The 14,268-nt window shown below is 39.6% G+C and overlaps 1 protein-coding gene across 3 annotated transcripts in view; it reads right to left on the reverse strand.

The window, feature by feature from the left end:
• LOC102217912 (ephrin type-A receptor 3-like) overlaps positions 1 to 14,268 on the reverse strand; it is a 105,685-nt gene that overhangs the window by 14,041 nt on the left and 77,376 nt on the right. For all 3 annotated transcript variants that reach the window (XM_005797084.2, XM_014476008.2, XM_023335509.1), the window contains exons 11-13: positions 8,631 to 8,698; positions 7,857 to 7,982; positions 7,096 to 7,281 (exon numbers count right to left, since the gene is read on the reverse strand). In XM_005797084.2, the coding sequence (XP_005797141.1) occupies positions 7,096 to 7,281; positions 7,857 to 7,982; positions 8,631 to 8,698 (380 nt within the window). The remainder of the gene's footprint in view (positions 1 to 7,095; positions 7,282 to 7,856; positions 7,983 to 8,630; positions 8,699 to 14,268) is intronic.

Raw genomic sequence — 14,268 nt, forward strand, 5'->3', positions numbered from 1 at the left:
GTGAGGAAAATCAAACATTTTCCATACTTGTTTTTTTTTCAATGTAATCCTGACATGGGGCATGGTCAAAGCAAATGCCATATTTTTTCATACCATTAGTGCTTTCTGCACTAGTAAGTATAAATGTCACCCATTTTGAGTGAATTCATACCGTTTTACCAACGTGGATATTTCAAAATTCAACTGGGCTTCTAATGTCCACACAGTAATGGGTAAATTGACTGAATTTGTATGGGGGGTTTTCTTGTCATAATGACCATTTAATGAAAGTGACCAATTAACCAATGGTATGTTAAAAACAGTCACACTTCTAAAAGTTGCAAGACACAGGATGGAATCTGACAAATGCTTTACTGTATCTACGAATCACACACGCATTTATGCACACGCTGTATGTCTTTGTTTGAATCAAAAGTGAAAGAAAGTTATGACTACTATATAAGTGAAAATGTAATAAAACACATAAAACAAATGAGAAATTAAATACGTGAAAGAAGGTGGCAGTAAAGACATATGAAGTAACACGAAAAAAGAGAACAATGACAAAAACAAAACAAAACAAGAAGTGGCAAGAAGGAAGAGAGGAGAGCAGATGGACTTGAGGGAGGAGGCTGGTCACACGCCTGTCATAGACGGGCAGCAACAACACCACCAAGGCCTACAGTAAGATTGTAGGTAAAGACAGCAATACATCACTTTAAATGAATTCACTATCTTACTGCAGAAAACAGACACACACACCACACACACAAACAGAGTCGCCTGGTCTCTAGTGGTGGTGTCTTCTTTGACAGTAACATTAGTCTCAGGGATAAAAGTGAAAGAGAATTGGATTTTCTTCTGCTGGGGGTGAGGACTGCTGGTCACATTTATCTCCACACAGAGCCTCTGTGTGTGTGCGTAGGCGGGTGCGCGCGCGTGTGTATATAGGAGAAAGAGAGCTGGTTTCAGGCCATGGCATGAGACGGATGGTGCTATAATGACAGGCTGATTTGAGCTCTGTTTAGAGAGGGAGAACATTTGTGTGTTCAGTATGCAAATGGAGCAGTAGATGGGTCTAATGCCGACTGAAAGGACAGCCGACCCCTCAATGCTTTCCTGTTGGTATGTGCAGGTGTGTATCAGTGCTTGTTGGTGTTCAGTAAATGTGAATACATGTGTTTTGTACTGCATACACATGTTACACCGTACAAAGTTAACACCCATGAAATGGGAAAAGGGACGATAAAACATACCTTAAAAACCAATTATGTGTGTGACTGTGTGTTGGGGACCACACATGCAGGTGACGTTGGATATTGCCTTTGGGTCCAAGGTGTTAGATATGGTCAAGAGAGAAGGACAATGAAACACATTCATCCTGCTGTCCAGTCTTAGACAGCTACATGATTTGGGTGTGTTCTCACACACACGCTGTCTATAACAATAATCCGGCATCTGGACTTGGCACAACACCCTTAAAAGGTAGAAGGAGCAGCAGATATCTGAGGGCTTACATTAGCTTGTTTTGTCTTTTCTGTGTGGTGACTGCAAAATCACACTAATGCAGACGTTTTGAGAACATAGTCAATCCCTTTTACATCTGGTACCTTCAAAGAAAAGGCTTTATTCCCCAAAGTCACACACACAAACATAACTTTTCCCACTTAAGGATGTCATGGAGCTACAACATAATTAACTGATCACACTGATATTCATCGTATAGCTATTACCTTTCATCTGCTTTGGAAATAAAGCATTCCTAAAACAATTCTCTCTGCTTCTAATCTAAATATCTCAAAACTTTTCATAGCAGTAAGTCAAGCAGTATTTTGAATGCTGTTTTCTTGTAGAGTAAATGTGATTTTTTTAAAAACTTTAATAAAAGGTAGGTCAATGCTCTACAAAAAAAATTTGATTTGGAATGGGCCCCAAATTTCTGTTTAGTGGATTTCTAGTTTTGATGTTTTACCTATTAGCTTGATATGCAGTAGTCATGAAAGAAGCTTTCAGTATGTTGCAGTCCTTTATGATGGTGGTCGAGGAGAAGGCTGCCGTCCTTTGATAATGGTCTAATTATTTAGGAGTGGCACCTATGTGTGAATGCATTTATCAGCCTGCAGACTAAGCATGCAGTCCAGTAAATTACATTATGAGAGGCAGTTTTACTTTGCGTTGGTGTGAGTGTAAACGAAAGCGATAGAGTCTGTATACATCCGGACAATTACATTACGAGTAGATATCTCTGTGTGTGCCACGAGGCCACATTACTGCTTTATTGAATGAGGCGGCCCAAGGTACAAATGAGAAAATGAAATAACTTCTGCATTGATTAATGTTAAGGGTCTGGACTAAATGATACAAAGCTTTTAACACAGGGCAGATCTCTGTTCTGGGAAGCGCCATGTAAGGATGTGGGGCTGTGGAGAACACGGACAGACAGAAACTCAATAACCTTATCTTCTCTCCTCTCTTCACCTCTCCTCCTACTTCTCTTCTCCGCTCATTTCCTCATGTTTGTCTCCTCTGCATCTCCCCTCTTTCCATGCCACCGTCATTTAAACTCAAGCCTCATCTTCTCTCAATTCCTCACTCTCGTACGTTATCTCATCCATCCACGCCCCCGTTCTTCCCACCGTCCCGCACCCGTCGTCACCTTTTCCTCCGTCCCGTTTCCTGCCCATGCTTTGCAATCTTCAAATCTCCATGTGTATTCAAAGCATGAATAGTTTAAAACACTCTGACAGGAAACACTGAGACTCTTATTGTTCGGCGGACAAAGACACGCAGTTAAATCCAATCACTAGTTTCTTCAAACAGAAGACGCCTGGAAAACACGACTTTGCCAGTTTTAATAGCACCTTTGTAGACCAGCCCTGTAATGACTGCGTGCAGGCGTGCGTGTGTGTGTGTGTGTCAGATGAGATTGAGTCCTGTAATTGAGGGTTTTCCAAATGAGCCGATTGTTGCAGTGATTGTGCGACACATAAAGGACGGATGGATGAAATGAGGTACTGGGGAGATAAAGGGAAGATAAGAAGAGTGAGGGGAGAGGGTTTGGGGGGCAGGGATGAGCGGATGAGGGCAGATTGCTGCACTTTCGTTATGTGTAAAAAGCCCGATAAAGAAAAGAGGGACTTTTTCTGCATGCAGTGGTCTAATTAGCATAAGAATGGCAACAATCAGGTGACAGACAGCGGAGTAGGTTATTAGAGCTGCACATGGCAGCGGCTGGGGGCTTATGAGGTTTTAAGCAGAAAACATTCACCCACCCACATGCACGCAGACAAGCAGAGCAGCTGGAAGTGGAAAATTCAGTTAAGAAAGAGACTCATGCATATACACAATCCTAGCACAATCACCAAAACTATTGCTCCAATAACTACTACAACTTGGTTATTTCAATCCTTTTAACACAGGCAAAAAAGATTGAAAGGGCTGCATGTAATTTTAAAGCTGCTATTAATACAATAAAATCTAAATAATAAAAAAAAGATTAATTCTGCACTACCATTAACAAAATGTCTTATTTAGTATACTGATTAGGTAAGTGGCCATACATCCAGCTCAAGAGGTTTTATGAGAACAATACTTTTGGAAAAAACTAGGGAAGGTTTTTTATGTTTTCATAAACATAATTAAGGCTACACAGGTTGCAAACTGCATTTAATCAAAGTGGAATATTTTTGTCCAGGTTGGATTAGTCCACTTATGGTTATGCCCTGAATTATACCCCTGGCATTTTTAGATTTAAAGTAAACTTTTAAATTTACCAAAATGTTTCTTCTAACTGGAAGCTTTTAAATACTAAAGGGAATCATTGTAGTGAGCTGGTGAGTAAGAAAGCTTTCCAAACTCAAACACTTTTAGCTCACCAAAGATAAATTGTCAAAATTAAAGTGGCAACATGTAAAAAGCTAGTCAGCAGTTATAAGAAAGATCTGACTGTTCTCATGCTAATAGAGTATTTCCCACTAATTACCAAGAAAGATACATTTTTTGACATGCCATTTTTATTAAACTGTAAATATTTATAAGTATGTTTCATACTTTAATTAGCCTTACGAGGTATGATGCTTCATAATAATCATATCAGACTAAGCCCTACTTACAGTTTTATTGTATTAACAACAAAGCTTTTTAGTTTTTTTTCTTTTTACTTAACTTTAATCTCTGCTAGTGAGATCAAAAGTCTACTAGCTCCTCCTGCCTGATATCATATCAGGGCTACTTCAGCGTTTTTTTGTTTTACAGCTTTTGCTGAACTAGCTTCAACGTAGCTCCTACTCCCACCACAGCAGAAAAGCAATTACTCCCAGTCCAACTTAAACCAATACTACTACGGCGTCTACTTCTACTCACACCTACACAAACCAATCCAGCACACCTGAGTCCAGAGCAATCAGGTCGGCCTGTCTGATTAGAGTGAGGGCAGTGTGAGAGGACCAGCTGGGGCCAGAGAAAAGGGGGCCTGAAGGAATTATTGACCCATCTCAACTCTCACCCCCTTTTGCTCGCACATGCACACCCTGAGCTGTGACCTGTGAAATTACTGCACTGCTAGTGAGATTTGTTTCTGCAGGGCTTTATCAGCTCGTCAATGTGCCGTGAAGGCAGGTGAGAAGGGACACAAAGAGACGCATGTGGAGAGGAGACAAGCACTCATTACGTATGGAGAAGCAACGGAGACGCACAAACAAAAATAATCGCATTCAGAGAACACTACAGAGAACTTTATTATGCTGAAATAAATTGCTTGTCAAGTCATTTTTCAGTTATTTAGCTGTTTCTGCTGTCAACCATGTCATTGCTGTCAAAAATCTTCAAGCACTTCGCAGTAATTATTGGATTTATTTTGGTGTTTCAAATTAGACTTGTGAGTTATTCAAGCGACTTTGCCATAATTACATGTCTACGTGTTGCGTGCCTCTCTAATATCTCCACGAAGAGGAAGAAAGGGAGTGAAACAATAGGAAGGAATTAATAAGAAGCTCAGTATGGTGTCATTCATAATACACATGCTGCTGAATATTCATGAGGCTAAAAACACAGCCAATTAACTTTCCCCGAATATAAATATTCATGGTCGATGCAGGCATATATCCGTTTGCTCTTTTGTTGTTTGGCCCGGGTGCTGTAGAGCACTTCTGCGTGAAGGACTGAAGATCTGAGCGTGTGTGGCAGCGGGGTTGGGTGACGGGGGGCAAAAGCGGAGCTTCGTTTGTCTGCCTGCATGTTCAAAAATCCTGCTTCTTTGTACCGCCTCTCTCCATCCCGCTTTCTTTGTTTGCGTCTAGATCCTCTCGCAAACATCTGCATAACAAGATGTCAGATCAGAAGAGTGATGGAGCGGTGCATACTGAGTAACAGGAAGAGCACAGGGATACAGAGAATGTACTGTACTTTAGATCATTAATCTAAAGAGACCGAATGTGCTCACACAAGTGGTACTTATTTCTGCGTAGTTTGGGGATGTTTTAAAGGAGAATTGCATCATAATAAAGTAAAGATGTATAACACCCCTTAATACCTTGTTTAATCACTGGAGGCAGATAGGTACATTTGTTGACAGACTTTTCATAGTGCACTTGTTGTACTGTAGTTACAAAACAATCCTTCTTCAAAAATAAAGTTATTTAAAGTTAAATGTTATTCACATTCAGCAGCAAAGTTAATTCCTTCAGCAATCTTATATGACCTTATGCGATTAAATACACCCAGGTTTATTAGCAAAATGGAATTTCTTTTGGAAGTTATTTTAATGTTTTATTTTTAAATATTACACAAATATTACACAAATGTAATAATAATATAACATGTTTTTTTTTTTATTGTTAACATATTATTTAATGATGGAAAAATCAGATTAAAATATTGTCTGGTTTTGCATTATAGGCCGTTGTCGGTTGGTACAGGAAAGTGTGGAGGGTGCTGCATGTTTCATCATTGGAACACGTGTATGGCTAAAATTAGCATTAGCTAGTGATGTCAGTCAAAATGTGGAAACTTTCTTTGACTTTTTTACAACGCTCTCCAGAAGCATTTGTCATAAAAAAATAAGTAGTAATTGTAGCTGTGTGTTCAAAGACCTTGGAATGGAAAGAATGACTCTGTGGTTTGAAGTGAGGAAGAAAAATAAAATTATATAGCAGGATTTTTTAAACTCTGGTCCTTTAAAGTTGTACTTCAGGAAATGTTCTTCGTTGCATTCCAAGCCTGAACACAAAGTGGTGCTGTCTTTTTAGATTTACTACCCAATACATTTCTCATTTTAACTCCCATGCTTGCTTTTTGCAAAGACTATCATGTGGGGTGGGTGTAATGGGGGCCACAAAATGACGGCTATAATTTCAGATCTCTCATTACTTGCTGCTTTTTCTTGCTGAGAATCACACGAAACTTTAATTTTTGCTGTTTCTGATTTCAGTTGGCAGGAATACCAATTTATAAATCCATATTTTTAGTGTTTTCTTGTAACTGGGCGAGATGTAGAGCCAATATTGAGTATTATGCAAAACAGGACAAAGACATTCATATGTTAGCATGTCTAGATTTGAAATTGCAGAAGAAACAGAACGATAAAGTGAGAACGGAAAAATTAGACGGAAAGAGACACAGAGAGAAAATGAGAGACTGAATGAGACGATTAGATGGACACTGACTGGGAGAGAAAGCAGGAGTACGAGATAGCGGCATGAAAGCAGGATGGCTGGAGAGAGCAGCGATAACAAATCAGCTATCTTGTTGAACCAGGCCTGCGTCTGTCTCACCTGCATCAGCAACACACACGCTCACTCTAATTGCTCAAACACAATCATGTGAAGTAAACAAGTGGCCATTTGAGTGGTGGACAGTTACATCACGTGCACGCTGCCATGCCATGCGTCACCGCTGTGTTGCCATGGTAATGGGGCTTTTATCTGATCCAGGGTCAGCTCCTATTCACATCAATGCCACATCTGCTGTGTTTCAAACAGGTATGTGACAGACAGACTTCCACACCCGCTCATATGGAGAAGAATTAATTAAGAGCTTTGCATGATCCGACCAAAATCTGATTAAAAAGGAAAGCATATTGAAGACAAAGGGATTTTTTTTTTTAACGTGTCCACTCACATTTTGTGACGACACCCTCCAGTCTGATGATGTTCGGATGGTCGAACTGTCCCATGATGGATGCCTCAGAAAGAAAGTCCCTCCTCTGTTTGTCAGAGTATCCGGCCTTCAGGCTCTTGATGGCCACGTAGATCTCCCTCTTCCCCTGAACACGCAGGCGACCGCTGCACACCTCCCCAAACTCTCCTGCACAAACACACAAAAGAAAGATCAAATCTCAAATGAATTGTTTAATATTATACATATGCACAAAGTTCTTAAATTATTGCGTATGAAAGAACATTTTAGTTTGTGGTTGTCTAATATTTGTTTATTGACATTTCAGGCAAAAAAAAAAATAAAAAATTACACATAGTAAAGCCTAATTGTAGAGGTAAAATAGCCCATGGTTTTAAAAATACTTCACAAGACACAATGCTTAAACTGCTAGGTGAACTGGTATTCAGCCCCCCTAATACAATACTGCAATAACAGTGAAAGATATCAAAATCTATTAGGGTTTGCCCCAACTTGTTTTACGCATGTAAAGGGTGAAATCTTTGACTATTTTTCTTTGCAAAGCAGCTCAAATTCAGTCAGACTGGATAGAAAGTGTCTGTATACAGCAACTCTAAAGTCCTACAGCAAATTCTCAGTTGAATTTAGGTCTGGGCAGTGGACAGTTCTGAAAGGGACTGTATGTGCTCTCAAAGTAAAAAAGCATGTACATATTGATTGTAATGTTGAACAGATTTCTGAGTAATTCTTCCGTTCCAACTCACCAGCTCCAATGACTCTTTCTATGCGAATGTTGGAAGCATCTATCTCTTTGGCAAAGTCTCGGACAGCTTGGTTTGGGTCTTCGTAGGTGTGAGGATGAATGTACGTTCTGCTGCCTGGAAGCTTCACTGCATTGGAGGAAAACGAGAGAAAAACATAGACATTACTTACTTCCCAGATAAAAATCATCCAAAGCATGGTTTATAAAACTTCTGATTGATGTTACACACGTAGGGAAAAGCTTTTTGCTACTGCAAATCATGAATTCTGTGTTTTTCAAACAAGGTCATCCCATTTTGTTGAAACTGGAGCTTTATTGTGAATGTTCTCCATATGATGTAACACATAATAACACAATTAGACAATTCATCAGCTATGGTGCTAAAATGAGTCATAATTTTAATAGGAGCCCATATGGAGCAGCACTCTGCCAGAAGACATTTATATAAGATTCTGTGAAAAACAATGACTTTGATTGAGCTGCAAAGTCTGCGCACTCAGAGATCCGGGCCTCGTTCTGTAACTCAATGATGATCAGCTACAAGACAAGCAAAGAAAGTAGTGCTCTTGTACGCAAATAAACAAACAGAGTCAAGTTGTGTTACCCAGCGTTTTCACATTAAGCTTTTCCTCCCTCGGTCAGATACTTCCAGCTCCACATGCAGCACGGAACTGATTCATCTCAAGTGGGTGTAAAGTCTGGTTTTAAGATGAATGTCATCAAGGAACAAATCCTTCATTTATTCATGAGAGTGTGAACGCATTTGTGTCTTTACCTCGCCCATGTTGGAATTGCATCTTTTCTTCATCGGGGTCCTGCTTTGCCTTTATGTATCCACAGTGTCTGAAACAGAAATGCATGGTTGCATTTTCAACCTAGAAAGTAATGACAGTTCTCCAGCCAAAAGCAGTTTGATAAGATTGAAAATCCACTTAAATGTTTGCAGATGATGCAATACTACATCATGTTTTATGTATAATTTTCCCAAACTATAGATCAAAAGACTAACGAATAAAGCTTCCAACAAGAATCTACAAATATTTTTCATACATCAGTATTTTCATGTTGTACATACGTCCTTGTTCTATTCAGGTTTTAAAACTGAAATAAGACTTCAAGACAGGAAAGTAATTTATGATCGATGCCAATTTGAGTTGGGTTTCAGTTGAGGTCATATTGCAGCTAAATCAAAGAATACTCTTTAATGAGTTAAAAGCTAATAAAAACATTTTTACAAAGGATGGTAAAGTAATGATTAAAGTGCAAGCTGACTGACGGATTCTGGATGAAGATTAAAATTTTTGCTGGTTTTCTTTTCCTACGTGACACTTTCAGTGTGAATTAGTGCAGAAAAGGCTTCAAGCTATTTGTTTTTAGCTGTTTTGGTTAAAAATGAAAAAAGGGACTTTTTATGACTTTTAATGATTTAAAATACAAAAATAAAGTAATACATTCCTTGAATTATTGGTTAAAACTTTCCCTGACCTAGCACTTGTGATGTTTGGTTAAAAAGAAGGAATGTTTGTGCCACAAATTTGTGTATTGAAAAAAACATCTTTTGTTTTACCAGTCTAACCACGATCATCAGATACACCCACTAATGTGTGTTACACACCTGCTTCAGCACACTTGTGCACGCCTTTGGGCATGGGTCAATCAAAAGATCAATACAGAAATACTGACAAATTGATCAACTAAATCCTGCAGTGCATCTGTGAGGATGTGTTTAACTTAGACTGTTCTGCAGACCTCGCAGTGGGGATCCATTGCCAGGATGTGTGTTGTGTTTTTTCTAGGCTTTTTTGCAGCTTCTCTGTCAAACACTGCTAAGAGGCATAATCAGCTAGCAAAATAATAAAAAGATTTAGGGATCTGCTTTAATTCTGAAGAAAGCATGAATGTAAAACATGCACTAGTTTACTGCTGCTTGTCTTCTTTTTATTTAGGGAACAGAAAACTGTTTAAGCTAACAATATGACAAAAGAGCAACAAGATTAGAAGGATAATGACTCAAGTTTGGACTCAAATTGCACTCAAGTCAACAACACAAGACAAACAATTGTCTATCGCTATATGATCCAGGCGGAGTTAATGCTGCAAGTCAGTGATTCAATGAAATCTGTTGATTTTCCTTGGATAGAAAACTCTTTAACTAATGTGAAGGATAAGCGAAACTTAGTATTGTTTGATAAGTAGAATGCATTTGAAAAGTATTTACTGGACTTTGAATCTGTCTGCATGATTGGATTGAATTGACTTATTTTGTGATGAAGTGTATTGTGAATTGTTACTATTTAAATAAACTGAGTAGACGTGAAAGATGCTTGTTTGCCATTAGTGCTTACTTGGTGGTTTATTCTTTATTTCTTAAAGGTCATTTTGTTTTACGTATCAGCAGACAGATGGTTTAAAGTTGCAGGTCTCCTGGTACAGGGAGAAAAGCATCTAGTCAGTATACCTGTCCTTCAAGAAGATAAAGTGAATTGGGCTCACGACCAGGGGTAACTGGGAATCTATGGCACACACAGTATGTGATTTAAGAAATCAGCAGAGAAAACGACAGAAGCGAAAACTGAGACTGAACGAGACAGAGAACAAATATTTGATAGGGAAAAGGAGCGGAGAAATGGGATGAAGATGGACAGAAGAAAACGGAGGAGACAGAGGAGCCTGCTCTGACTGAGAATGAGATAGTGGAGCAGAAACAGGGAAAATCCGGGATCTTAGTATGCTCAGCAGCACTCACTCATTTAATGTTTAGTTCTTCTGTTTACTTTACACAGCTGAAGGCCTGCTGTAGCCCTAACATCAATAAGCTGCATTGGGAATACACACATCCACACACGCACGCAGGCACATGTGCATAATGGTGGAGACTGCTGGTTGGTGTCTGAGGATAAAGAGGCGGGGGGGATAATGTTCTTAAGAAGGGCTCATTTGGTCCCACCTGGTTATCAGCTGAGATCAAGCTAGCCGAACACTAAGGGACTATCATTACCCCCTTGACGTCCACTCTCATATACTCAGTGCTCTGGGCCATGTGTGTTAAAACATATGGGGAATGGGGACATGGGTGACACCTCTGCTCCGATTGTGAGAACCCCCAAGGGAGGCAAAGTCATACACAAAGACACACACACACTCGTATGCATGCACATGTTCTGCAAAACCTGTCGGAAACAGCCCCCACCTCTACCTCCGCCACTGCTGGGTGTGTTAATGTGTGTGCGTGACTCACTGAGTGCATGGCTGCATATGTATATGTGTGTCTGATGGGAAATGAACACATTTCCATAGTAATTAGAGAGCAGCTCATTCCTCCTCTCCAGTTAGAAGTGTCATGACTCATTAACGCAGCAGTCTTAAACATGGCGCAAAATCTGACACGGACATGCTTTTTTGTTTCCCTCGACAGCTGCGTCTGGGTGTATACGTTCCAAATAGCTATTTAATACTTTTAACTGACCTTTGGTTCATCTGTTAAACACACTAGAATTGGACTCAGGAGGACAATATGGCGATCATTTTCTGCCAATATAAGTACTTATTTTCCTATTTCTATTCCTTACTTGTGCACAAGGTTTCAGCAAGTTTCAGAACATCAAAATTAAAACCGTGTCCTACTCTCTTAAGCCCATTCCAATTTACATTTAAGAGTTTTGTGACTTACTAAAAATCAGTCCAATAAGTTTAATTATTAGCCTTATTAGATGTATTTAGCTTATTTAGTTCCTTAAGCTAGTTAAAAATCACTTTGTTAACTTACGTTGATGTTTTTGACTTTGGCATACGAGTCTTTAATTCAGTGTCGTCTTACAGTATACATACAGCCTCATGATGGTTATTAAAGCAGATTTTACCCAGCTATTGAAATTAGTGACATGCGGTGAGGTGCAAAGCTGGTGAGGCACTGACTTAATCATAATCAGACATACAAATGTAGACCACCTGCTTGTTATTGTTTACATTAGGAAATTTCGTGCATGCAGACAACACTGGAGGGCAAGAAGACAATTCTTTTACATTCCATGCACAGTCGCGCTGTCGCGGTAGAATAATTACGTTAACTCAATCAAACTTGGAAATGTAGGTATTATTAATTTCGTGCTAGGAAAAACCGTTGAAGTACAACTCAAAACCACGTCTTTCTCGCTCTGTGCATTGGCCAGGCTACACACAGACTTGTTGCCATAGCAACTGACAACAACGCCCCTACAAAACACTGAAATATTTCCCACACAAAGAGCAGGACATTCAGTCTGTTGCAGTGGTATGGTTTTAGGCTTAATGTCTATTTTGCGATTATTAATAAGTGATTGCTGTGGTAAGAGGAGAAAACTTTAAATATATCGCTGCACTTGACTGTATGGCTAGCTCCGTGGCTAGCTCTCTGTTACTGTCTCTTACTCTGTGGAGTCACAATGTCTGGGATCATGAGCGCCCCCTGCCATGAGGCAAGAGAACTGCCTGCCTCCCCTTGAATCTGTTCTCTGCCGTTTATGATCGCTCATCAGCACACGAAACACGTTACACACACAGTTGGTGACAAAAAACACTACATTATATACATAAGCTAAATTATAGAAAATCAGTTCATATATTAAATGTTTTCTAGCCATTTTATTGGAGGCGTACAGACAGGAGGAGCATGCTCCCATGAATGGCAGCCAGTGCAGTTAGCGAGAGGTTGATCAATCCCAGGTGAGGCTCGGCTCGCTGCTGCCTCACCTGCTGCGCTTCCGAGCATTTCAATGGGAAAATGCGAAAACACAGCGATTTTGAAGAAAAATTATCAAAATTGGTTAAGCTAAATAAAAAATAAAAATTTTGCAGTATAAACCACGGGGTGACAATAGCAATATAAATTATTTTATCATTATATGTTCCATTATGACAGGTGAGGCTGTGCCTCACTTGCTTCACCTAACCGCACGTCACTGATTGAAATGTGCCTGAAGTAACATTTTTATTTCAATTACACAGTCCTGTTTTGTCAGAAACAGGTTCAGTATGTTTATGAAATGTAGAAAACAGAACGAGCAGTTAGTTAGATTAGAGAAGGACTCAAACATTATCAACTACCAGTTTGAACTTTAGGCTATAACAACATGATCAAACTTCACTGAACCTCTTCCACAGAATTAAATATAAAACGAAATTGGTAAAATCATGTGAAAGAGTTGTACTGATTGTGTGTCATTGTGTGTTTTTTTCACTGCTGCTAACGTTACCCTTTGAGCTGCTAAATATTTAGCTATGCTTACCATTCAAGCTTTGACCATATAACTGGTCATAAAGCATTACACGTTGAAGATTCATTTTGTCTTGAGAATTTTAACTTTTTCTTAATAGAAATCTTAATAAACATTAAGCATTTGTTGTAATACTCACAGCTAATTGTTAATTGTGGGTATTGATTGGTGAAGGAATCCACAACTGTTTCCAAAACAGACCAAAACCACCATTCAGAAAAGTTATTTCAGTGTCGGCATACATACAGTCTTGAATTTCCTCTATTTCTACCCATCTTTCTCCTGTTGTGTGGTATGAACACCACCAACAATAGGGGGAAAAATTATTGTCCACTTAGTCATCACCCAGCTTCACTAAACTTAGCATGCTTTGCATTGCAAGTACACTCACAACTCCCACCCCCACCACACTTGCTATACATCCAACCCTGATATAAAGTACACACTCTTGCACCAATGAGAAAAACACACACATTAATGGAGTGCTGTATCGCTATCAGAACCCCAGCTCTCACCTTTCTCTCTGCCTCTGTTCTACTTCAGCGAGGACAACAGGCTATCCCTGTCCTCCAAAAGCCACACACTGCACATTTGCATATCAATTTACTTTTTAATATAATACTCTGTCACTTGAGACCCATTTGTCATTCCACTAGCAAGCCCCCATCCATATATTATCGTTACTGTTGCCCCTCCTCCATTTTCCTTTTCTTTTCCATCCTGTCTCACTGCTCTTTATCTCTCTTAAGTTTCCCCTTTAAGCAAAGTATTCCCTCACCCAAAAACAAGTCTATTCTCCTTTTATGTTTGCTGCAATTTGTTTATCCTCTTTAAAGAGGCTGTATCTGCTGCCCTTTTGCAGCTGTGCGACTGTTTTTCCTCCTATTTGTTATAAAGAGTGGACATGAGTGGCTGGGAAAAGGGATGAGGAGAGAGAGGGAGATGGAGGAAGAGAGTGATGACAGGCAAGGAACGCGCAATGGGGGTTCGAGGCTGCATACCAACTAACAAGCAATCAGATGGAGGGAGGAGCAAGGAGAGGTGGAGAGGCAGCTATAGGAATAGAAACTCCAAGGGTACCATAAGAGATGCAGGCAGAAAGTGAGGCAAGGCGGTGTTTGTGCTGCGACAACAAGAGCTGCAAGTTTAAAGGAAGAAGGG

This window comes from Xiphophorus maculatus, chromosome 6 (assembly GCF_002775205.1).
Source record: "Xiphophorus maculatus strain JP 163 A chromosome 6, X_maculatus-5.0-male, whole genome shotgun sequence".
NCBI classification, from domain to species: domain Eukaryota; kingdom Metazoa; phylum Chordata; class Actinopteri; order Cyprinodontiformes; family Poeciliidae; genus Xiphophorus; species Xiphophorus maculatus.